This window comes from Melospiza georgiana, chromosome 3, assembly GCF_028018845.1.
Source record: "Melospiza georgiana isolate bMelGeo1 chromosome 3, bMelGeo1.pri, whole genome shotgun sequence".
Classification (NCBI taxonomy): Eukaryota; Metazoa; Chordata; class Aves; order Passeriformes; family Passerellidae; genus Melospiza; species Melospiza georgiana.
This window is the reverse complement of record NC_080432.1, coordinates 81,204,378-81,230,137: the sequence shown is the minus strand read 5'-3', so window position 1 is coordinate 81,230,137 and position 25,760 is coordinate 81,204,378. Positions and strand designations below refer to the sequence as shown.

The following is a 25,760-nucleotide window of genomic DNA, read 5'->3' as shown; positions in this document are numbered from 1 at the left end:
AACAAAAGAGAGTTAAGAAGTGGGAGACCAGTTCACATCAAGTACCTCATTGTAACAAACATTTCAGTCTTCAATAATAGAAAATAATTAACTTCACTGAGATTATATCCAATACCCAGCCATATGGGAGGGGTGGCAAGAACATCAAACTGCAATGATTTTTCTTCTAAAGCTGTTAAATCATGTGAAAAATGACTATGTAGTGTAAAAACCACACAACCAAAGTAAAATCAAATGGAAAAGGTTAGGAAAAAAGATGTTTAAAACACATGGCAATAAATGCAGCAGTAAAATGTGTTTGTTATGACTGTTCCATAACATAAGTAAACTCATTTAATGCAGAAATCAAGTCTGTCATACAGAGATTTAGCTGATGCACTGCTCTTCATCATCACTACCACCAGTTATGTGAAATACACAAACTCACAATGTCCACTGAACTTTGATGAACAAAACTTGCAAAATACAAACCTGCTAACCCATAAGAGAAATAAATACTTTTCAAACTTTTGAAGGGGAACAAATTACCATGATTTTACATGTTCTGAGACAGAAGTGTCTTTTAGAAAGGTCTAAGTTTACTATCTGTTCAATTAAAATCTTGGGTCATTTACAAGCTCAAGAGCCAAGAATGAAGAAATTGAGCAATTTGTCACTAACATTTGTAATAGCAACACTTGTATTACTGAAGCCTTCAAAAGTAATACTGGAATTCATAGTACCACTTCCTCTCCTTGCCAATATTTCAAAGCAATCATAAACATACTGGTTACACTTCATGTTTGATATCTTTCAGATTTAAACACAAATCCAGGTTCAAGTAACTCACATCTTATCAAAAGATGTGGAGCTTGAATATTTTCCAGTTCAAGTCTCAATGTCATTGATGTCCATCTCTACAACAGACTAAACCAAATCCTATCATACTTTGCTAGAAACTTAAAAACAAACATCTAAGTCTCCACTCCTCTTCCATGCAATGAGTGTCCATCAGTAAGCCCAATTAGCTTACTTGTTATTTTATTTCCACTCATACTGTCACAAATTATATGTTTAAAATATAGATGACTGAATGTTAGTTGCTTGCAGTCCCTCTCAGTGAGAGGACTCATCAAATATTAAATACATTCCCAAACACAGTTTTAGAAGATCTCAATTTAGGAATGCTTCCTTTAACTCCAATTAAAGCTTGCAGAAGAATCTTTTTCACTTCAAAACCCAATCTGACTCAAAAAAAAAAAAATCTATGTAGTCTTTGGCAAGCTTTAAAGTGTAAAAGTAACAGGATTATCAGTTAGACCCTTAATTACAGAGTAAGAAATTAATGCATCTCTGCCTATATGAAGGCACATCACATCCACACCAGTTTGAACAAATTCTTATTGCACAATCTCAAATACTCAGGGAAATCTGTACTTACCCACAAATCATGCTCAGCATAATCAAACAGCAGCCAAACCTTTCTGTCACTGTGAGAAAGGAAAACCTTCTGCAATGCAATCACATTGGGGTGCTTCAACTCTCGTAAAAGCTGCAGAGAAAGAGAGAAGCTCTTGTTACTTCTGTGCTTGTTAAGAAAAGCAAACACAGCAACAAAACCACCAAACAGGTCAAATAGCAAACAAGTAACCCTAAAACAGGCCCTAGAAGGAAAGACACCACAGATTCACCACATTATCTTCCAAACATCAAAATCAGGATATACACAGCCTCTGTGGCATGGGCTGCTGTTCTAACAGCACAGCTGCCCATCACTATCTACCCTTCTCTGCCCATCCCACCTATTCATCCTGCTTGCCATCAGTACCTTTCTTTAAAGAAGTTATTACACACAAGTATAACCGTTTTCTTATCAAAGGTGAACATCAGGATTTAAGGATGCCAGAATGAAGCTTGGTCCAGTTCTTTGTCTGGACAACACAGTTCTTGATCACCACATAGTTATTTTATAATCAATAATTTTCTTTTGCTTTGGATCCCTACCTCACTTGCCTTAAGGATCATAGGTTGTTGTTCTCAGAAAACAGGGTGTTTTCAAAGAAAAGTCTGCCAAAATGGGTTTACTACTGGTTGTTTAAACTATTATTCTGTAATCTGGAAATAATCCCACATTTATTTATTGCTTGAAAGAAATTATTGATAGTTATTGAACTTATTGATAGTTATTGCTTGAAAGAAATTATTAATAGTTTTCTTATTGAAAGAAAACTAGGTCTCATCACTAATTAGCATACTAAAGCAGGCACTGCTGCTGAAGTCATCATCCTCTGCCAGATTAAACCAGGTTCAGGAGGAGTTGTGAAGCTGTACTTCCAAAAACAATTTCTATGGAATCACTTCCACCCTCTCCACACTGTAGTCACCAGAATGATTGATCATTCCTATTTTATCTGGAAATTGCTTACATCTGCAGCACTAGTATATACATTGCCAAAAATCAATTCCTAATGGGAAATTGTAAATGGAGTATGTTCCAAGGCATATTTGGGAGAAATGAGTCTTCTATCATTTCACCCTACAGAAAAAGTCTCAAGATTATTTTATTTCCCCTAAAATCAATATTTTAGGAGAAATAAAATACTGATTTAAAATTATATTATCTTTTGACTATACAGATATCTGTCAAGACAAGAAATCTAAAGAATATAATAGCTGCTTAAATGTATTCCAATTTCCCAGCAAATGAAATAATTTTTTTACCATGCAGGAAGTGTTTTCTTATTTTTCTCTCTTTCCCTAACCCTGAGCCTCCTTTTCTGCATGCCAAACAAGCCCAGTTCCCTCAGCAGCTCCTTGTGAGACTTGCTCTTTGTTAATTCTGGCTGTCAAGGCTGCATGCCACAGCAGCCAATGCTTCAGCAGCACAAGAGAAACCAAGGAAATGTTGGCTCTAGGAGTCCAACACACCACATCAAGAATGAGAGCTCTGTTCTAGCTATGCTAGACTTGCAGTGGTGCTCCACTACAACTACAGGAGGCCAAAAATGATAACATAAGGTACAAGGGATGGGCATGAGCCACAAACACAAGCCGTTGGTCAGATTTATGTTAAAAATCATCTCGTCTAGAAATATGCTACTGCAGGAGAGAGGGTGACCACAGGGACTGAAGAGATGTAACTCTTAGGGACATAAAGAGTGGAGATAAGGGAAGTCATTCTAAAAACACTGGAAAGATGTGATCAGAAAGGAATATTGGGCAGAACCAAATCCACAGCTGTGGAAATCAAAAGACAGCAAGTTTGAGACAAGTGTTTCAAAGACGAGCATCGATCTAAGACTGAGACAAAAAGAAACTAGGAACTTCAGAAACTGTGTTTTCATTACAGCAGACAGGTGGAAGCCAACCATGTGAAAATTTGCGTGACACAGTGAAGCTACTTATTTGCACCATGATTGAATCTACCACCTACCCTAACAACTTGTATTAGTGACGCACCTTTATGTGATATGATTGTTATGTCCATGCATCACCATAAACACCTTTGACAAATGTGCATTTCACCCCTACCAAGAACCACATGGAGAGCTTCAGGGATGCAGTAAATCATTGTCTGCAGTTTTCCTGCTTTATAAACTTTAGACAAACAGAACAGATCAATGAAACAATACCAATATTACTTTCTTAGGTCTTCTGCAGAAGTTAATCAGTTTGAAGATTTGGCTGGATAAGTTTGAATTTAGAAGGAAGAAATTACTAATTGTCCTAGTACTTGAAAGACTCCAGCGTACTTGACATCTTCTATTACAAGATAGCAACCGGAACAAAGGAAGGCTCTGCAACTACTATAATTTATTAGTAAATGAACACAGCATTGTATTGAATAGTACTTTAACCTAATGTTCCTCTAAAATTTAAGTTCCATCATACACAACTTGAGGTAAAATCTACTAAATCTACTAAAAACCTGTGTCTCAGTTATGATACATTCCCTTCTTGTAACAGCACACAATGCAGTTTAGACAGAAAGACAGTGAGAAGGACTTCATAGCGAATTATCAACATCTGTGCAACTTTGACTGGCCTGTACAATGGCTTTCATCTAAACAGATTATGATGATTATTATGGAAAGCATTAACAAGAGAATTGTACATTGTTTATCACCATTCTTAGCTGACTGCACAGCTTAAAGTTTAAAATTATGCTTTTGGATAGCCCAAATAGCATGGAACAGCTTCTAGGATTTCCAAATAGTATCTGCTATATGCAGAATTGCTAGTAACTTCTTCAACTGTCTGATGAATAATAAGTTCTCCATGACAGAATTTCTGTGAGAACTTCCCTCACAAGTCAATGTCTCTTATAGCAGGGGAAGGTCATAATGTGAAAGTCTCTGATGCCTGAAGAAAAGTTAAGTTGGCAACAGTACTGGTATAGAAGCTTGAAGCCTTGGAAATGTAAAATGTCAGTAGTTATGCTGAGGTAGACTTTGCATAGAAAATCCAAGTAAAGAGTAAAGGCTGTCTGGCCAGAGAAGGAGCACAAGAGAGTATACAAGATTAAGCAAGTAAAAGTGGGATATCATAAAACAAAGAAAAAAATCTGTTATTTTTACCTATGTTTTCAATAATAGTTATGATAACTGACTATGGAATGAACACACTGATAAAAGAAATGCCTTACCCTTAAGAAAGTAAAAACTAGCACAAGTCATTTACAAGCAAAACTCAGAGGTGGTATCAGATGATTAGCAAATAGATCACATACATCCAAAAAAGGGGCACAAAGGAGACATTTGGAGACTTGTGAATCCAAAGCATGCCAAAAAAAACAATTTTCAAACAATGAACATAAAGAAAAACGTGTGAAAACAAACTATCCTTTCTTCTCTGATAATTGATTTTCTACTCAAGCAGAAGGTCTGAGTTCAAATTTCAACTTTATAATAGTTTCAAGCACTTCATCAGATGGGAAAGATGACAACTGGAATACATCCAAGGTGAGAAAAAAAAATACCCTAAAGGGGCAGATCTCAAGGTAAAATAGCTCTATGTATTAACTATTTGAAGAGTTACCAAAGAACAAGTATTGTGTTTATTAATAAAACCCATCTCAGTATCAACATCATGAGTGTGAATGAAATTATCTGAATAAATAAAGGCAGCATTTCCAAGGAAGAAAAGGAATGTGATAATGCATCATCTTTTATGCTACTTTATTCTGTGACTGAGTAAACAAAGAGTAACAGAAACAAGATTAAATCAAAAGCACAAAATCTGAATTCATACACTTAAAAACCAAGAATTTCTACTATAGACTGAAAAGTCATCAGGTGCAAGTAATAAATTGTAGAACTGGATTGCCATAAAACAATGAAGAAAATTGAGATGGTAAATCTGATATTAGATATCCTAGAGGTCCTTACAGGAGAGAATGGAATGTATTTATATCAATACATAAAAGGCTTCTGTGATTTTTTTAAATACTATATACGTTTTTCTCTGCTCAAACACCTCTCCCTCCACACCCACACAAAAGATGAACTCTCCCAGAAAGAGGTAAAGGGTGACCAAAGGAGCAAAACAATCCATCTCTCAATGGGGAATTCTCAATTACTGTAACTTTCTCAACTACTGTAACTGATCAAATATTGAAAGAAATAAGATGGATACCCACTAAAACACAAACATATGAGCATCAATGGTGAAAGAAATCATTACACTAATAAACATGGCTGAAAAACAGAAAGACAGCTAATAAGAGCTAAAATCATCCTGCAAGTTAGCATGTCATGAACAGGAAGTTTCAGGAATAGCTTCTCAATAGCAGGGAAAACCATATTTCCTTTACTTCTTTAGCAACACTGGACAACAAATTTAGTTGATGAATTTGATATAACTCACCAGTAAGATTCCCTAGACAGTGTGTGCTCTTGTAGAAGCCTTCATGAAAAATGGGTTTAGTGAGGTTTTACTGATCATCTCCAGCACATGGAAAAGATGACTGACAGACAGCAAGCCCTACAGCAATTTGGTTTAAACGCTTGAACTGTGCCTGAAAATCATCTATCACCATAAAATGCAAGTTCCGTTTACAAGAAGTAGACAAGCAACTAGGAAGTCTCTTGATCTTTTGAGCTAGGTAAAATTCTCCCTTTTTCCTCCCAAAGAGATAGACAACTTCTGTGAATGGGAGAAGAGCTGCAGTGTTACCAATATAAACAAAGTGATCAATTTTGAGAGCACTTAGCACATTTAAACACAAGTCAAAAAGTATATTCCTCAAGGAAATCTTGCCCAGAAAAACTTTTATGCCACTGGATGAATAATGCTTTCAAGCTACCACTTGAAAAACGCAGGGTAAGGACAGACACTTCCATCTTGCTGTGAAGGAAACCTAAGAAAAATTAGAGAAAAGACAAAGACAAACCAGTGCTGTCACAACTGACACCAGTAAATCTTGCAGCAAACATGTATTTCTGTGTCAGTGATGACAAAACCTATAACCTTAAAAAATTTACTCAGGGGGCAATCTCATCTAAGAGGTGTACCCACCTCTCACATAGTTTACTTCAGTCTTTTGATCTATGAACTTCAACTGATCTGGAACAGCACTGGTAGTTTCTGTGATGGAAATGCATACTGTACTGCACTGAACCATTTTCAAGGTTAGAACAAAAACATCTAACAGGCAGAAATGTGAATCATAAGAAATCACAGGAAAGGCCAAAGCATGAGGCTGATCGCTCATAAAAGCATTTGCACATTACAGAATTTTAAAGCTGCCTCCTCTGTGATGAATCTATTTGAAGCCCCTAGGGTCACTGAAGGATTTTTTTTTAATTGAAGCTGGGCTTTTCGAAGGTACATAAAGATCATAATTTTATTTCTTTTAAAATTCCAACTGGTTTTGAGGCTATTAATCAATACTAGATCCCTAGATCCTCTCCTCAGCGTTGACAATATTATCCTTTCTACAGACCCTATACTGCCTATTACCATATCAAGCTCATGCTGCAGCTTTTCCCTCAGGGAGGTATATATGGGCCTCTCTAAAAAAAAAAAAAAAACCAAAAAAAAAAACCAAAAAAAACCCCCAAAAAAACCCCAAAACAAAACAAACAAAAAAAAACCCCCACAAAAATAAATAGGCAGCTATTTATTTTATCTAACACGTAAGAACCATCCCTTTGCTAACTGTGCTACAGATCTTGAAGTTATCAAGAAAAGAGAAGGGAATTCAAATTCAAACAGGGTACCACATTAGAAAACTACTCAAAATTCTAGTGGTGCAGTTGATTCTGAAGTCAGGGATTTTCCAGTTCAGATTCCCATTTCTCCTTGGAAAATTACAATTACAGAGTTACTGCATAACTGAAGAACCAAAGGACTTTATACTAATACCTTCAAACTGAGCAGGTATAGAGGGTTTGTTTCCAGCTCTAAGTTCTCCATGGCTGACCCTTTTATAAGAGGTCTCAGGAAGATGCAGGCAACATAAAAACAGACATGGAGAAATATAGACATATATACACACACACACAAAAGCAAACAAACCAAAAAAAAAAAAAAAAAAACCACACCAAAAACCCCAAAATCCAAAACAAAACAAAATAAAAAAACCAACCAAATAAAAAAAAATTAAAAAAAATACATCCAAACAATCTAAAAAGAAAGGTAAAAGTTTAAGCATTAGCTTAAGCCTCTACCTACTTTAGAAAGGACATATTCCTCATACTCTGGTCTGGTAAGTCCTTGGACTGCCTTTGGCATGCAAAACCAAGTAGGGGAGGTAGAGTAAAATGCCAAAAATTAACAACTGCCATTCTTACACAAACTGCTAGGAGTGCTGCCTGAGTTTACTCCAGGGCACACTGCAAATTAAAATTAACAAGCTAAAGTAATTCAAAACAAACTCTAAGTAGAGCCCATGCAGATTCTCTTCTTCCCTCTAATTCATCCTATACACGTATCTGATTTTGACCAGTTTGATCCCAAGCAGTCCTTCAAATTAAAAGCTCCCTCCAAGTGTGCCTTACACATTCTTCAACCTTTTTTCACACTTGCATCTCTTCAAAGCATACAGTCTCCAAGCTGTGAGGCCTTCAGACTACCAGAAGAGAAAGATCAAGTATTTTAAAAAAAAAAAAAAAAAAAAAAAAAAAAAAAAAAAAGATGACAATGAACAGAATCTAACCAGTCAACTGCCAAATGTCAGGACAGCAAAAAGGCAAAAATGTGCCCCACCCTCCTCCTATGAGAAGGATTAAGAAAGTATTTATTCTATAAATATTTTCATTTCGGGAGCTGAAAATGATCTGGCATTGCTAAATAACATTTTTATTCTGAAACAAAAGCTTGGCAAAAGACATCTTGAAAGTATTACATTTTAACTCCGCTAAAGAAATAGAAACTAGGATAGCTGCATTTTTAATTCTTAATGTCTCCAGCAAAAAAAATCTTTGGCATTTATCTTGAAACACACAAGCAGAAATACAAGTATAAAAATTCTTTCAATTACTTACTTACCAATATCATAGACCAGAGCACAGATTTCTTAATAATAGAGACAAAGGACAACTGTAAAATTACTTCCAATGCAAGAAATTTCTCAATTTTTAATACACCTATATAAGGAAATTCTGACATTAAGAGCACACAATTTGCTCCAGTGCACATATTATATATCTAATTTATTTTCATATTTTTTCAACAAAATAAATCTGAATTATAATTGAACTTGCACATCTTCCTAAAGGAAACTTCATTTCCTTTAGGACAATTGAATTCGACACTCTCTTCTTTTAAAGGTAGCTGTGTATTTAATTTTGGTCAGTCTGGCTCAGATTTAGCAATAACCATTTTGCTCTCAACTGAAAGGCATAGATAAGTTAAAGCTCTGTCTCTCTCTACAGAGATTTTTCTCCTTATTTGGCCTACAATAAAAGAACATCCAACCACTCAGATAACACCAACAACTAAACTGAAAGTAACTTGCTGAAAAAGTAATAGTGAATGTTGGTCCTTTCTGAAGATTTTAAGACACCCTGAATTTGCTTTTAGGCTGACGAGAATTTTTTTCTGTTACTGAAAGGATAAAGGAATTTCCCATCAAACTAACAAAGACTCTTAAACCTAAAGCTATATTAAAATGTGAAAATTGGAGAGAGGGAATACAACACATTACAAGTAGCATCACATCATTCCTAAACCCACACATTCACTCTGGAGTTTTAAACTGCAACTAGTTTTCTCTTGCAGATTTTATTCTAACATTTCCACACTTCTGAATTCCTGACAACTAGTTATCACCTTGCTCTAGCACTGTATCTCATAGTGAATAAACAGTGATGGCAACTGAGGTGCTCTAAAACTCTTGCAGAAAGGCAAATAGGATGAGTAGACATTAATGCTGATAATCCATTTTTCAAAGATTTTCCACTCAAGAAGATTTCAGAAAGTTAAATGGTATATGAGCCAAAGCAAGACAAACAATTCTGTAGCAAAGAATGGCCAAAAAGCATGTTTTTCCAACCTCAATGAACTATGGCACCATAGTGATGCATCTCTCAAAAGGTAATAAATTTCTAATCTATACAAAATATTGGGCAGGGATTGCAATACTATCCTGCAAAGATAATATTTTTACAGTCCATTTCCCCCCTAAAGTTTACTTATCTCCTCTACTTAACTGATTCTTTGATTAATTGACTTGATTGACTGCTTCCATTATTAAAGCAATTTTTTCATTTTTGTGATAATTTGCCATTTTCCACATTTTATACAGTATAAACACAAATTGTGAAACAAGTTATTTGAAATTACCACTAAAAAAACCCAAAAACCACAGATCTTGAAACTTCCACGTGGTGGTGTTCACAGGGATGCTAGGATGAGGGAAGAGACGAGAATCTTGACTCCATGTTTCAGAAGGCCAATTTATTATTTCATGAGATATATATATTAAAACTACACTAAAATAATAAAAAAAATGACTTCATCAGAAGGCTTGAAAGGAAAGAAGTGGAATGATAACAAATTCATGACTCTCAGAGAGTCCGAGCCAGCTGACTGTGATTGGCCATTAATTAGAAACAACCAACATGGACCAACCAAAGATGCACCTGTTGCGTTCCACAACAACAGATGATTATTGTTTTTCTTTTCCTCTGAGGCTTCTCAGGAGAAAAATCCTAGCAAAGGGATTTTTCAGAAAATATCATAGCTACGCTTCCACCTAGCAACTTCTTGCATCTGAACAGTGACAATAACCAGCCTCTCAACTTAGTGAATGTGTTTGTTGGGCTCAGAGAAAAGTGCAATTCTGAGCCTCTACTTCTTATCCTGAAGTTCTCTATCCTATGGCATGAAAATTGCCCACATTTGCTAGAACCAGTGTGCATCAAGTGTGACAATGCTGAGCTGATCCAGCATCTATATCCAAGACCCAAAGTTTCTGCCAAAACCACCTGTATAATTCAGTGTGTGAGGGGCTTTTTCAGATGATGCTTAACAGATCTGGCTCCATAATAAATTGGTTGTGCGACTGCCAGCATCTCCTCTTTCAACAACAACCAAGTGGCAAACACGGCTTCAGTCCTCGCCACTGCCCTGACCTGCTGAACACAAGGGGCTCAGTGCCTGGAGAGACACCTCAGGACAATATTCCAGGTAAAAATTGTTCCAGAGAGGTGACTCTCTACAGCCTAAAGGAAGGAAGGAAGGAATCCCAGCCCTTTCCCAGGAAAGGGCCAAAAAATGCAGCTTCTCAAGTATGCAAGCTGCAAGTTACAAATCCAACTTTACAATTTAAATTTACCCCTGCTTTGTAAAAGGACTTGGTGTATTATTCAAGGTCAGGTGTGCTGCTACTCAGTACTCTCACATCCATGTTCTCAACTTGCAGACAATTATTTCTCCAATACAGAGGTATACAGGAATATAAATCAACAGTTATAATGAGACAACAGTCTAACAATAATTTATCATGTCCAATAGCATTTTAATAAGGCACTCTTCTGATAAGACAAAGCACTAACAAAACACACTTTTGGAATTCAAAAACTGTTGGGAAAAAATAACTAGCTTAGCTTAATTTTGTATCCAGGGGCTGTATGCCAGATCAGGTATCAGCTATCTTGTGTCATGGTTTAGGAATGGTATTCTCCAATTTAGTGTTCCCACCAAAACCACTGCAAACCATGTCAGTTGCTCATTCCTCGCTCTTCCCCAACCCCTCTGGAAGGCTGGAGAGAACTGATAGCACAAAAGGCAAAGTTCAGGCTTGAGACAAGAACAATTTACTGGAAACAGCAATAATATTAATAACAAAAGTGTGTGCAAGAGAGGTGAATGATTCATATGGAAATGCTCACCACCACATCACAAGGGATCTGATAAGACAGACCCAAAAGGGAGCCCTTCCCCCATTCCTGGAAAATGGCACGAGGTGGTCCTTGTGCAAAAATTAACCCTGTCATGGCCAGAATGAGGACACCTGTCTGCCTAAAGCCAGCATAAAGTCCATGCTCTGAGACACTCAGAAGAAACTCAATTAAGTGCCTATGCCCTAATCTGGACCAAAGAAGAAGGTTGATCCATTAACAAAACAGTAACCTCCAGCTGGGATACAATGCTGTTACATACCATTTCCATGATGCTGAATCACAGAAAGCAGATTTTTCATGGCGGAATAACACAGTCCTGTAAATTCCATTAAGTTCTCCATGACACTGTTATGTGACAACTCATATGTACTTTAGCATTTAGGTTTTAAAAGAAAATAGTACTTTTGTATAATTAATGTGGGAAAATAAAAAAGAAAAAAAGGGGTAAAAACCCAGCTAAGTAACCAACTAAACACAACCCTAATGGTTATGCTCATATCCTTCATATGCCTCCTTCTACTCACTCAAGACTGGGATACAGGCTTTTAGATACATGATTTATATTTATGCTTTTCTTTAAATAGAAAATTAAATCAAATCAGAGGTATGAATTCAAAACATATTAAGCATATTAAATCTCTGCTCCTTATGGGAATCAAGTTAAAACCGCTTCAGTTCTGAATGACAGCATCCATTAAACTTTGATGTACTTCAACTGATGTGCTTTAATGTCTTAGATGTGTTACCTCTACTTAAACAAGCTAATACACAAGCCTGCAGTTGCAAGTGTAAATTGAGTCTAATACCACACTCCAAACGAGAAACATGCCTGCAGACAGCAGGAGATAATGTATTATTTAGGGTTTTAACTTCCTTTTATTAACTTGGGCTTGTTTAAAATAGTAAAAGTTGTGCACATAGATCAGGTCTCTTATATACTGTTTCCAAATAAAATTTAGAAATATTACTCTTTCAGAGTTTTTACTCAAGAATTCTTTCTATAATTACTCTGTTGACAGTTATTTACAATAAATTCAGCATTTCACTCTGGAAGCACAACACTAGAACATTCTTAGAGTTCATTAACACAATCACCCATTAAATTTGTTCTGCTTTTGCTCATAGGTTTCTACTTTTTACCCAAATCTTCTGCACTCTTCAGCCACACATTAGACAAATCTAATGTGTGAAGCAAGCTAAAACAAGATGCTCACTGGCAGTCTCCCAAGTCATTAAACGCCTACCATAAGATTCTTCTCATACTCTCAGGATCAGACTGCAACTGGATAAAAAATTCAGTTTGTAATCTATAGCCTGCTATTTCCTCATTCTTCTATTAAATATAAAAAAATCCTTTAATGAGACAACAAATGCAGCAAAATCACATTTTCCTCAGTAAGTACCAATACAGGTCAGGAAGGCTCAAAAGGGTGACTTAAAGCAAGTTACAGAATTTGGTAAGAGGGACAGAAATATAAACAAGGTATGGTAAATATGCTCTTACAGCAACCCATAAGAAACCAGATCAATTTTGTAAGAAAGCTTTGGAAACAACATTAGGTTGCTATCAGATGAAGAAATTAGTAACTGGTTAATATTTACCAACATAAGAAGTTAAGCATGTGGCACTAGGCATTTATCTTCCAATGAATATAATCCTTCTCTAAACAGACTTTGACTCCAAGCAAATGGGTAGTGAGCTGACTTTTTGCCTAAGGCAGCAAAAGCCATGTGGCCCTGAAAACAACCTACTACAAACACTCACATCAGACTTTCTTCCTGAGAACTGACTGCTGACACTGCCCCAGATGTTATGAAGAAAGGACTAATTGGAAGTCTCTCAAGACCTCCAAGAGAACTCCTCCAGTATCTCATTAAGCATGCAATTAGCAGCAGCAAATAACATTTTCCTAATCCCAGCAAAAACTACAGCACTTGTTTACATGCATCCTCCTTCTGAAACAACAACTTCAGACTGCTTGAAGAAAAAGAACTTCATCTTTTAGAAGTTAAATAAATTTCTTACACAATAATGCCATGACCCACTAAGAATACAGCAAGCCTCCTGCATGTTTACTGCTTCTAATTTTCTAGTCTGGGCACTAGTGAACACCTGATTATTCACATAAACCATTTAGCCATTTTATAAGAACACCACTGCAATAAAAATACAAAATACATGTGTGTCCCTAGTCAAAGAAGTAAGAGCTGCTGTATGTGATTTAGACTCAAAACTAATTTAAAGTCTGCTTACTATCCTACCCCAACATAGCTGAGGCAAACACCAAGGAAAAGAACAGGCTGAGCAGTACACAGACAGTACAAGCCTCTTATGATATGAGCAGTCAGCTTCCAGCAACCTACCTGATCAGGGATTTAAGAACCAGAGACTGCTATCTTCCTTCAGTTGCCTTAGTTCTTCTGTTCTGATAAACACTGAATAACAATCCCATAATTAACTTTCCCATCTAAGTCTGTGAATTTAGACTTCTCACATCTTCCTTCAGCTTCCCTCCCTTCCACCCCACAGCCTCCAAGCCTACTTTGTTTCTGCTCATACAGAAGTAGTTTTCTGTTGTCATCTTATTGCAAAAGTTCCATACCTTCTGGGTGATTTCTCATAGGCAGCTCCTCACAGCACTAACTCCTCCTTCTTCCTCACAGCACAACCAACTCCCTCCTCACCCAGCCGACCCCCTCCTTTATAGCATTCATTCTCACTGGACACAGCTGTGGCCTGTTAAGGGCAGGCCTGCTCCTAATCTCTGGTAATTAGCACAGCTGCATCTCCTCAGGGGCGAGATTACCTGCTATGTTCATTTTCTCACATTCTCTCCCCAACCCCAACCCCCCCAACAGTTTTCTATCACCAACTGTTTCTATTCCCCTTCTCTCTACCTTTACTAGTGCTACTGTATCCTTTCTAAAGTGGAAAGAGACCGAGATAGCGCAAAGACACTCATCATCTGAACATAGGGATTTATGGAGCTGACCAAGTGTGATTTGCTCTCAGGTATTGACTTAAGAAACTCACTGGAAAATCATTTTAGTGACTTTGAATTTGCTTTTTTGACCGCTCCTAATCTTGGAGCTCTTTACAGAAGATGAGTGACAAAGATTCTCCCCCTACCCTCAACTTGCACTGAAATAATGGTCATTCAAGAAGCCACTGCTGTCTGTAAATAGGTAGGATAGTTTCTCTCCCATTTCCACTGCATTAAAATTCAAAGATGACAGGCATAAATGTAATTTTATTACACAAGCTGCACAGTATTATGAGATCTTTTGCACTTCTGCACAGGTTAACAAAGAAATAAAATCAGGCTAAGCAAATTTTGATCATCAAACTGCCACCTGGTGCTTCTTTTTCCCTTGGGAAAAAAAAAGCTATTTGAGCACACTCTGTAGAAAAACCTTTAGAGCTATTAAATGATGCAGGTCAGAGACAGCTCTGGCACTAAAGCAAAGGAGAAAGCATCCCTCACTTCTTTCCTGCTTAATTCAGTCCCTGAGAAGAAGGCCGACTTCTTATGGGGCAGTGGACATGAAACTCACTCCAGAAAGAGAGATATGAAGAAGGTGAAGGAAAAGCTTGTCAGAAGACCCATCCCAGGGAGAAGGAAATCAGCATGGCAGCCACAGGAGGAGAGGAACACAGGTGCATCTTACCAGCTGCTCTGCTCAGCAACACTGAGCAGGAGAAACGGCAGAGCTGGAATGAGAGTGAGTTATCCTCAGTGAGTTATCCTCACTGCAAGACCTTGGAGAAAGATGCTACACCAGAAGGGAAGGAGGGGAGGAGAGAAAAAAAGCAGGGGACACTAGCAAAGCTGAAGACAGAAAAAAAATATGTAAGTGAGGTGAGGAGTGGGATATGGAAGTGTAAAAAGGAATGAACTGTGTGGGAGGAACATAGAGAAAGAGTAGTGGAGGGGAAAGCAAAGGGCAAATACAAAAATGTCAAGGGAGGAGAGATGCACAGAAATGTGTCCAACATAGCAAACGCTCCTCCTAACCTCAGCACAAAGTCCAGAGGCACACCAACCCTCTGGCAAAACTGTCCTCTTGCTCTCCTCTTTTAAGCATTAGCTCCCATGACAGTGAGGTTACTTATGATGGCAGGCTGTGCTGTGAGCAGAAGGTCAGAAAAAAGAAAAAACGAGGCATAAGGGAAATGAACCAGTGCTGGGAAAAGAAGGAGCATAAGGAAGAAACTTCTATTTCCAAGGACAGAAAACGGAAAAATAAACAGTCCTCGTCAAATTCTTTTATTCTTTGAGCACAACCTTCAGGAATAAAACCAGTTGAAATAATTTGTACAGAAAGGGGTGGCAGAAGAAGAGAAGGGCTCAAAGTTTATGTCAAGGGTGATGAGAAGAACCTGGAACTGGCAATATGTGATATAATTAAGCTGCAAAAATGGAGGAAATTGTCATAAAAGCAGGTGAAAAATCTGGAGAAGGTGATTAAGATTTTATTATAAGTAGTCTAGAATACAAAAGAAGCAGCAAAAGTAGTAAATATTGCTGCCAACAGAGCCTGTGAGAAAATAAGGAAATGCAAGGAGAATCAAAAACTGTATCAACAGAAGAAAAGCAAGCAGGAATGAAGTCACAAATGAGAAGTTGTGAATACTTACACACCAGATATCATAAAGAGGTCTAAGCAACAGACTGTGAAGGAATTGAAAGAATAAACTGCACAATAAAGAAAAGGTTTGGAATAAAAATTAGAGATAACATTTGAAAAGCCAAGAGTCAGAGTTGGAGGAAGGACAAGTAAAAGATTACAAGTTACATGCAAGAAGTCTGGTTAAAAAGATTAAAAAACCCTAGAATTAATATTTTTTTCCTACTCAAGACTGCAAATATTTTACAATGGTTATTGAAATAACTGAATGTAGTAAGACATTTTGTCCCAATCAACATGTCACTACTATACAATAGGATAACTCAGCCAAATCATCTAAGAAGAGCAACATGCACTTTTGTTTCCACCCATTATGACATTTTCCACCATTAGATAAAAATCAAAACAGCAAGTCCTTTATCAGAGGAAAAACAAAAGCGAGAGCAAGACAAGGATTCTTCCCTTATCCTATTATTGCCAAGACAAAAAACATGTTTTTGCAATGTCCTACCTAAAAAATAGAATATTTGCCCTTTTATTTGGCAAGAAGCATGGAAAAGTTCAGGCAATGGGCCAGATCTTTTGTCTAAAATGCATAACATTATAGCTCAGCTTTGCTAAGGACTCACAAACAGTGCCCTGAGAATCTGGTCCCAATGCCCTCTCTCCTTTTTTAATACCCAACATCAGATTTTTATCCCAAAGGTATAAAAGTAGATTTACACAAACCTCCCCCTAAATCTCCTATAAAAGACAGGAGCATATCTTATGCTGTGAGGACTACAATAACATCCCAGACTAACAAAGCCATATCCATAAAGAAAACTATGGATTCAAGAAGAAAACTTCTTGAATCCATACAAGAAGTTTCTTTAGCACAACTTTTCACTCAAAGAAGGCACACTGCTGGCAAACGCTGCAGTGAAAGAGCTTGGGCACTCCTTGCTCCTCACTGTCACCTTCAGCTCTTCTCTTTCTTGCCACTGTCACCACCTGCTTACCTCAGCACACACAATCTGTGTCCCCATTTAAGGAGCCCATGGTGGGGTTTCATGTATACACCATTCTATATGGCTTCCTTTTGCCCCAGCTTTTAATAGCACAGTCCCTAGCTGACTTGCTGTGCTTGGATTTTGCCACCAAAAAAAAAAAAAATCAAGTCTAAGAAAACACATCTCTTAGAAAAGTCCTTCCATCTCGAACTCCACTGCAAGCATCCTTCTACCCCACTGCCTTCAGATTTTTAGGTATTTTAAATAAACAAATAAATTAATGTGATCTGACACAAATGTGATGGAGCAATGGGATTCAGTGGATCATGAAAGAGACGCTACAAATATCAAATAGAAAAGACTGGATGATATAGAGAAAAAAGGAATGATAAATGGAAGTCTCAAAAGGCACACGGATGAGTGCAATTTTATAAACTGCAAAATTTTTTAAAACCCTCATTCAGGAAAATCCATGCAAGGAAGAGTCCTTCCTTTACATTTTCTTCACTATTCACAGCCTATGAATTGAACTGTATGTAACAACAAAGCAATTAGTTTAAATACTGCCAGTGCTCTCACTGGTGATAATTGGTTGCTTCTTGTAGGAACATCTGTTCCATCTTTCTTAAGAAATGAAGTACAGAGCCTGTTACCTAGACAACAGAATCCTTCTGAGCATCATGCACTGTAAAAGGGCAATATCAGCCTAAGTCACTCTGCACACTCGCTCTCCCCACTGCTCCCTCATTGCCACTAATGCAGCCAAATGCTGTGACTTTTTAACATTAAGCCCATATTTATTAGACTGCATACACTCAAGCCTACTTTCACATGCACTAAAAGCAACAGCTGTGTCACTGTCCTTTGGCCAAGCAACAGTCACTTTGAGGCTCTGTATTCAGCCAGTTTCCACCACCGTGACTGCCAAGCTGTCAAGCTGAAAATGCTGCAGCTTATGAGTAGTCTGAGAGCAAGTCTTATCAAATCTAGAATTGTCAGCTCAGTCCCCCAGAATGTGGTGCAGAAACAGTCACTTTCACTGCTACCCCTCTGGGTTACTGGAGCTACTCTAGCACTAAAGGGACTCATCCCTTACAGACACTCACTAGTGTCCTCTAGCCAAATTCAGGAGAGAAGTAGCAGACTAAACTTTGAAGACGCCTTTTGTTGCCTTAAACTCACCACAATTCTACAAATATTGATAAAATGTTAACAACAACAATGAAGTGCACTGGATGACCAAATTCCTTTGCATGCTTTAGCAAGATGGATGCATTTATTTTTTTCCCATCTGCACGTGGTGGAAAACCAACAAACACAGAAACTGAAATTGCAGGATGATTAAGGTCGGAGAGGGGCTTTTCACAAGAGCATGTAGTGACAGGACAAGGGTCAATGGCTTTATACTGAAAAAGGATGAGGTTAGATTAGATATTAGGAAGATATTCCCCATTGTGCGAGGAGTGAGACACTGGCACAAGTTGCCCAGAGAATCTGTGGGTGCCCCATCCCTGGCAGTGTTCAAGGCCAGGCTGGATGGGGCTTGAAGCAACCTGATCTAGTGGAAGGTGTCCCCACCCATGGCAGGGGGATTGGAACTGGATGATCCCTCCCAACCCAAACCATTCTATAATTTTATAAAAATAATCCCAGTGAGAAAGCACCATAGATCTGTTTTCCAGGCTCATCTCCGTTGGGGAAAAAAAACCCAAAAATGCATGAGCTCCAAAAGTACTGAGGATAAAAAAGAAAAGCTTGAAAATGGTCTGGATTTGAGATGCTCAGAAGAAGCAAAAATTAAATCATCCATCTGGCCTTAGACTGAAAATCTGAACAATGGAGATAGCTGAAAATTATTAAACATAAAATCACAGTAGAATTCCTTATTTTGACTGCACGGCTTTGAGCAAAGTTCAGAGAATTTAAAATGTGAAACAGTACAAAAGACAATTTCACAACAGTAAAGTATTTCTTAGGCACACAGTATAATATTTAGAGACAGAAAGTAAAGCAGCAAGGATCACCCATGCTGAGAAAAATTAAACAGACTAGGTAAAACCTAGGCAAGCAGAAAATCACTAATACACAACAAATATAACATGTCAAAAAAGAATAAACAATTATAAGTCTGAAGTGCAAAGATATTAAGGCAAATGAGGATACTGAACAAACCTTGGAGTTTGGTCAGAGAGAGAGAGATCATTAATCACAGTAATAAGAAGCTTTTTTAGGGTAGGAGCTTAGAGAAATCAAACCCGAATGGATCCAAGATAGAACTAGCAGACACAAAACCACTATATTGCCTGTAAATATTAAAGACATCTGGAGATAAAGGAAAGCAAGGGAAATAGTACAAAAGGCAACTGAGGTAAAAATGAAACTGAAGTAATCTAATAAGCAAGTGAAAATATGGAAAGACAATGACAGTTGGGAAATAAACTTTGCAGGGGCCATGGGATGGACTAAGTTCAATAGCACAGAAAGAAAAGGCAGGGACTCAATGTCTTCAAGAACTGGCAGTAGATCTCCCATTTCATAACTGCCACCAATCAAAAATCATTCTACTAATAGCTTTTTTCAATATTCCACATATTCAAAAAATAGTAATTTTTTCCAGAAGTATAGCCTGCCTGGACTACATTAACTTCAGTATGCTCAAGTGGTGGCACATGAAAAAGCTCAAGGCCAAGTACACTCGTGGCATATTCACATACCCACAACTTGCTACATCCACAATGTGCAGGCAACAGGCAGGCTCCAGGAAGCATCCTGACACTGCAGTGACAGAGGAAGCATGAGTGTGATGCTCTTTCTACAAGCCAGAAGCATTTTGCCAATTTGATGGCCAAATGGAGCAGAGACTCCAAGACTATGATGCTCATATAGTCTTTATCAAATTGCATTTATCAAAATGCAAACACTGTAAGATGCATCACAGAATTAAAGACACCAGGCTATCCACTTTGTGCTGTACTCTTAACTAGAGTGTCAAGACAGGAAAGGCTTCCTGCATCTTAAAACCCCCCAACATTTACATCTCAAGTCATCATAAAGACAAGAAAAATCTCAGTAGCATACAGTAGAAGCTGTATTTAAAAAGAGCTACTGTTCAGTTTACCACAGAAATAAGACATAGAGGTGCACAAGAAAACAAACACCACACTGAAACTCTTCACATAATGGAATTCAATTAAGTCAATAAAGTTTTAGTAGAAGGTGACATTTTGCCTTCAATAATAAAGCTGACTACAATTTGCACACAAAAACTTGCAGAGTAAAATATGACTGCAGACTAAAAACACTATTCACTTAGGCACACACAGGGCTGAAGACAATACCAGGTAATTTATTGGGGAAAAGAAGCAACATTTGATCAAATTCCTAGAATTTTTTCTTCTAGTGATGATCCATTTGCAATCCAGCCATCTCTGTTCTGTATTAAATTTATCCAGTTTAAGCACTACCAATAGTATTTCATTTCTGCTTCACCGACTCCATAGGAAGCAACAAGTCTCAGGCAGTTTATGGATCTGGGACACCAGAGAGACCAGCAAGGAGGACATTGTGTTGGGAGTACATTACAGAACCATCTGATAAGATGGGGAAAAGGGTGAAGTCTCCTCTAAATTCAGAGAAGTCTCTGATCCACAAGCCATCATTCTTATGAGAAGACATCTACCTCCTTGACATCCACTGGAATTGACTCAGTTAATTTTGGGAAGCTATCAGGAACAGCTTCTTGATATACATATTGGAAGGGCCAATAAAGGTAGCACACAGTTGTTCTCCAACAAGGAAGAACTGGTTGGAGATTTGACAAGGTAGCTTTGGCTGTTGCAACCTTTAACTACACCTGAGGTTATTCAGCATAGAGAAGAGAAGGCTGCAGGGAGATCATCTGCATCTTTCTAGTACTTTGTACAAGGGGGCTTATAAAAAGGAGAGGGACTTTTTACATGGCCAGACAGTGATAGGACAAGGTAGAAAAAATTTAAATTTAAAAAGAGAGGAAAGATTTTTTTAGAAGTTAGGAAGAAATTCTTTACTAAGAGTGTGGTGAGGAACTAGAACAGGATGCCCAGAGAAGCTGTGGATGCCTCATCTCTCCCCGTGTTCATGGTCAGGTTGGATGGGGCCATGCTAGTGGTGGCTGATCTCTGGCCCAAGGCAGGAAGGATGGAACTAGGTGATCTTTAAGGCCCCCTCCAACCCAAGCCATTCCATTATCTCATGATTCTAAGACCCTGAGTGAAGAAGGCAGAGCACAGACATGGAGCTTCAGAACAGCATACTACAGCTTACTGAAGAAACTGGTAGGTAGCCACAGGAAGCAGTTCTGAAGAGCAAAATTGCTCAGGCAAACTGGCAGGTCTGTTAAGAAATACAAGTAGACCTGTCTGGCTTAGCAGACTGTCAGAGCTCAAATGCCAGTGTACAGAGAGGTGCAAACAGGGACAGGCTACATGGGAGGAGTTTACAGACCTTGCCCAGGCATGTAGGAATGGTGTCAGGAGAGCTGAAGCTCACCTTGATTTGACACTTACAAGGGACATCAAGTGCAACAAGAGCTTCTGCTACTACACTGATTATGAAAGGCTGAATAAGAAAATGTGAGCTTGTTTCTTAATGAAGTGGACGATTCAACAATAGGAGTTCCAAGTTAAATGTAATCCATCATCTGATAACCCATGCCATCACCTCTCAGCCTGAGGCATAAAAGTAGCCACATGTATGTTAAATTAGAGACATTCTAGTTATGCAAAGTCAATATATTAATTCAAACAATTTTACAACTCCACACAGAATAAACTGAAAACAGGTACAAACTAATTTTACTTTACTGGGAAAGCACAAATGGAGGAGCATAAGGAATGCAATGTGAAAGAAAGAATGAGAAACAGCAAACTGAAAGTTTATGGCAAATTCAGAAAAGAACATGATTTACAAAACATTCCAGCTGAAGCTTTAAAATGTGTAAGTATATATGTTGTGTAAGTATATATGTTCACTTGTGAACACATACACAGAGTCTTGCAGGGAGCATCTAAGTTTGGCAAGTAAGTACTTAAAAATCTCTTCTTTGCATTATTGGCAACTCTGGTTTTCTTTATCTGAGTGATAAAGCAGCTATTTGCTTTCAGTGCATTGCTGCCTAAAGCTTAATCTGAAGCAGTTTGGTTTTGGGTTTTTGTTCATTTCCTCTGAAGGCACCATTTGTGTATTCTGAGAATATTCAGAATCTGAACAAAACAGCAAATACAAAGTGAAAATAACTGAGCCTAAATAGCACTGAAGTCATTCTCCCTAGTCAGCTGCACTGGGAATGTGGATTACATCCTAACTGATGTCAAGTTTCAAGCTCATAAAGATGTTTCCTCAGCTCATACCATGTTAGAATGGGGTAAAAGCTTTCTTTTTCTTCTTTTTAATGTACTTGCCATAGATGTACTGATATTGCTCTCCTGCTTTGAGCAGAAACACAACTTCAAGAAAAGAAAAGGAACTTCTGCATGAAAATAACTTGCACATTTTGCATTTAGAAATCAAAAGGCAGCCTCTTCCTTTTCCTTTCTCCTCTGCATACTCTTTGTTATTAAATTGCTGAAGGACATAGCTATAGTTAAGACAATGGAGCTGACTAGCTTCAGATGATGCTCTACTTTTGTCCAATTTCTTGGTATAAAATTGTACTACAAGCTGTGAAACTTTATTTTCATAAACACTACAGTGTATTTATGGTCTGATAGAAACATCAACTTAATTGATTAAACAAAAATAGCTTTATTCCACATATTTACTACTTGTGTACTTTTTTATTTAATGAAGTTAATTGTTCTTTCAGAAGCAATAAAGAAGACAAAAAATATCCACAGAAACCTTTTGAAGAATAACTGAAGCAGGAATTTAAGTACTCCCTTACACAAAAAGCATTTAAATTACACAGATTATACAAGATTAGATCATTTAATACAGAGAGCTCTTATTCTTCCTATGGCATGCAAAACACAAGTTGTCACGTAGCTGAACCAAAAAACCTTTTTCCAGCTGATTCACAATGCATAGACACTTCTAGCCAACACATGCCTTAGCTCTCTAATAAAAATCCCTTTAAAAAAAAGTTTTTTCAGTTATTTCACTACCTCCAGCTATTGAAAGAGGGAGTGGAGTTTCAAAGTTTCCATAAGCAATCTTTTCTAATTAGGTAGTAGAGAATTTATGGGGAGATTTTACATTGCCAAATGTTCTACTCATTTATTCTGTCTTGGCATGGGAAAAGAAATCCTGACATTCAAAAGGAATCTCCTACAGCAAATGTACTCAGGTACACAGACTTTTTAAAAGCCTTTTTTTACTCAACCTTGCCTCCAACAAAGCCAGGGACCCAAGTCTACATAAGTCTACACAGTAGCAAATACTGTAAGCCACTGTGATAGTCATGGACAAAGAAAAGGCCAACATAGTTGAAGCACAGAATTTGTACCTATTATGAAATTTTATGCAACTTCACCTGAAGAGAGCCAATGGCATTACAAATCTTCTAAGTGTTTTATAAATGCAGAAAAGTTACCATTATTCCTGTACAGCTGACTTTTTCCATGTTACTAAGAGATGCAGAGACAGGTCAAAGAGGTTTAAGGCCAGCCTGGTCCACACTCTCAAATTAAGTAACTTCATGTTGAGTTCATGTGACTAAGCAGTTTCCATACAGGGAGGTGAGAGCAGCTTGTAAATGATGTGCAGCATCTGACAGAGGTAAAAGCAAGTAAGTTTTACCAGCTCTACCAGCAAAGCACAACGTGTCCCCTTGAGTCCTGTGCCACGCTGCCAATGGCAGCAGAGGAAACGTGGCAAAGGCACAAAGTGCTTCAACATGGAGATGGTAAGTCTGGCTGATTTCCTTGGCTCAGCTTCAGCAGCACAACATCACAGCATAGCCAAACCCAAGAAGAGAGGGACACAACCCCAGAAGAACTGCCCACACATAAAGGAAGGCAATGGACAGCAGGAAGGCAGAAAAGAATGTAAATATAGTGAGAAAGTATCACCTTCAAGAGAGCTGACAAACACAAAAAGGTTACAAAGATATATTATTAAACCTGTAAGGCTTCTAAAACTTTGCCCATGCTCAGGAACCAAAATATTTGTATGCTGTACTACTTTGGAACATATACTGCATAAGCAGGTAAAAGAACTGAGAATGATTTGTGCATGCTAAATTGTTCAACTGAGCTTTCAGTAATTCATTTAACATTATAGTCTGAATTTATTTTAGCCTGAACCCATAAATGCAAGTTTGAACAACAAAGGCCAACTGATGCTCCCACTAGTGTGCCACAGCATACTGGCACCATATCAAGGCCTCCCAGAAGGAGTAGCCTCCCCTAAGAACCAGCACACAAAGGCACAGGATGTGGCAACTAAAATGGTTACAGGACCCAGACCCAACATTCACACAGGGTAAAGCAGCACCAATTTAGGGCACTCAAAAAACACTAGGCTAGCAATGCTGGTTTGCGGCTCTGCTTCTCCCATTTAAATAATCTGCAACAGCCTGGTCTCTTTTTCCCCTACAGGAAAAAAAGAATGAGCTATAAAACCACCCTGATACAGAAAAATTGAATTAAGTTCAGAATTAAGGTAACTATTTACAGAGAAGAAGGCTAGAGTTCATAATTTATCCTCGGAAGAAGGGAAATTCTTACTGGTGAGGGTGCAAAAAAAGCTAGAAAGGACCAGAAGTTGAACAAAGAACATCTAAGTCTTGACTCAAGTCTCTGGTTCATGTGAAACCTTTCGTAAAAGTCATTTTTGTCTGCAGACTGTGTTAGCTGTTCTGTGAGAATATTATGGAAGATACCATTAAAAACCTTACTAAAATCAAGATAAACAGAATTTACAGCATTCACCCCATTCACCAAGCCAGACATCTTATTATACAGCACAAATAGTTTGGTTAAGGATTATTTTCCCTTTGAAAATCCATGCTGACTACTTCCAATCACCATCTTGTCCTGTATGTGTTTGGAAAAGGTTTCCATGAGGATTTGCTTCATCATCCTCCCAGAGACTAAAGTGGAGCTGACCAACTTGAAGCTCCCCTGATCCTCCTTGGAAACAGGAGTGACACTTGTTCTAAGAAGAGATAATTCATAATAATTATTCCATAATAAGAGATAAAGATAATTCACCATTATCATTCTAAGATAACTGAGAGTAGTCTCATAACAAAATCCAAGCAGGTCCCAGCACTTGTGGGTGCAACCCATCAGGTACCACAGCCTTGGCAATGTCCAGTTTAAGTGGTCCCTAACCTGGACCTCCTCCAGCAAGGCAAGGCTTCCTTCCTCAGCTTCCTCTCTTGTCTCCAGAGCATGAGACTCCTGAAGGCTGGACTCACTGTTAAACACTAAGACAAAGAACATATTGAGTACCTTGGCCTTTTTCATGCCATTTCTTCCCATACAGCTGCAGGCTCATATTTTCTTTGGTCTTCTTTTTGACATTCATGTACTTGTAGAATCCTTTCTTGCTGCCCTTCTGGTCCCTTGCAAGATCCAACTCCATGTCAGCCTTGGCTTTTCTAAGCCCTATTCTTGCAAGATCAAACAGCAACTCTATACTTCTCTTGTTCTGCCTATCCTTGCTTCCAATTCACATATAATTCCATTTCATGTCCAGGTTCAATAAGGAGCTCCTTTCTCATCCACACAGGCCTCCTGTTGCCCTTGTTTGCTTTCCCCCTTGCTGGGGTGGAACTTTGTTAAGTTTGGACGGGCTGATCCTTGAATATCAACAAGTTTTTCTGAACCCC

At 38.0% G+C, this 25,760-nt stretch overlaps 1 protein-coding gene across 2 annotated transcripts in view; it reads right to left on the bottom strand.

Annotated features, from left to right (window-relative positions):
- CDK19 (cyclin dependent kinase 19) overlaps positions 1–25,760 on the bottom strand; it is a 121,001-nt gene that overhangs the window by 72,833 nt on the left and 22,408 nt on the right. For both annotated transcript variants that reach the window (XM_058020844.1, XM_058020843.1), the window contains exon 3: positions 1,421–1,531. In XM_058020844.1, the coding sequence (XP_057876827.1) occupies positions 1,421–1,531 (111 nt within the window). The remainder of the gene's footprint in view (positions 1–1,420; positions 1,532–25,760) is intronic.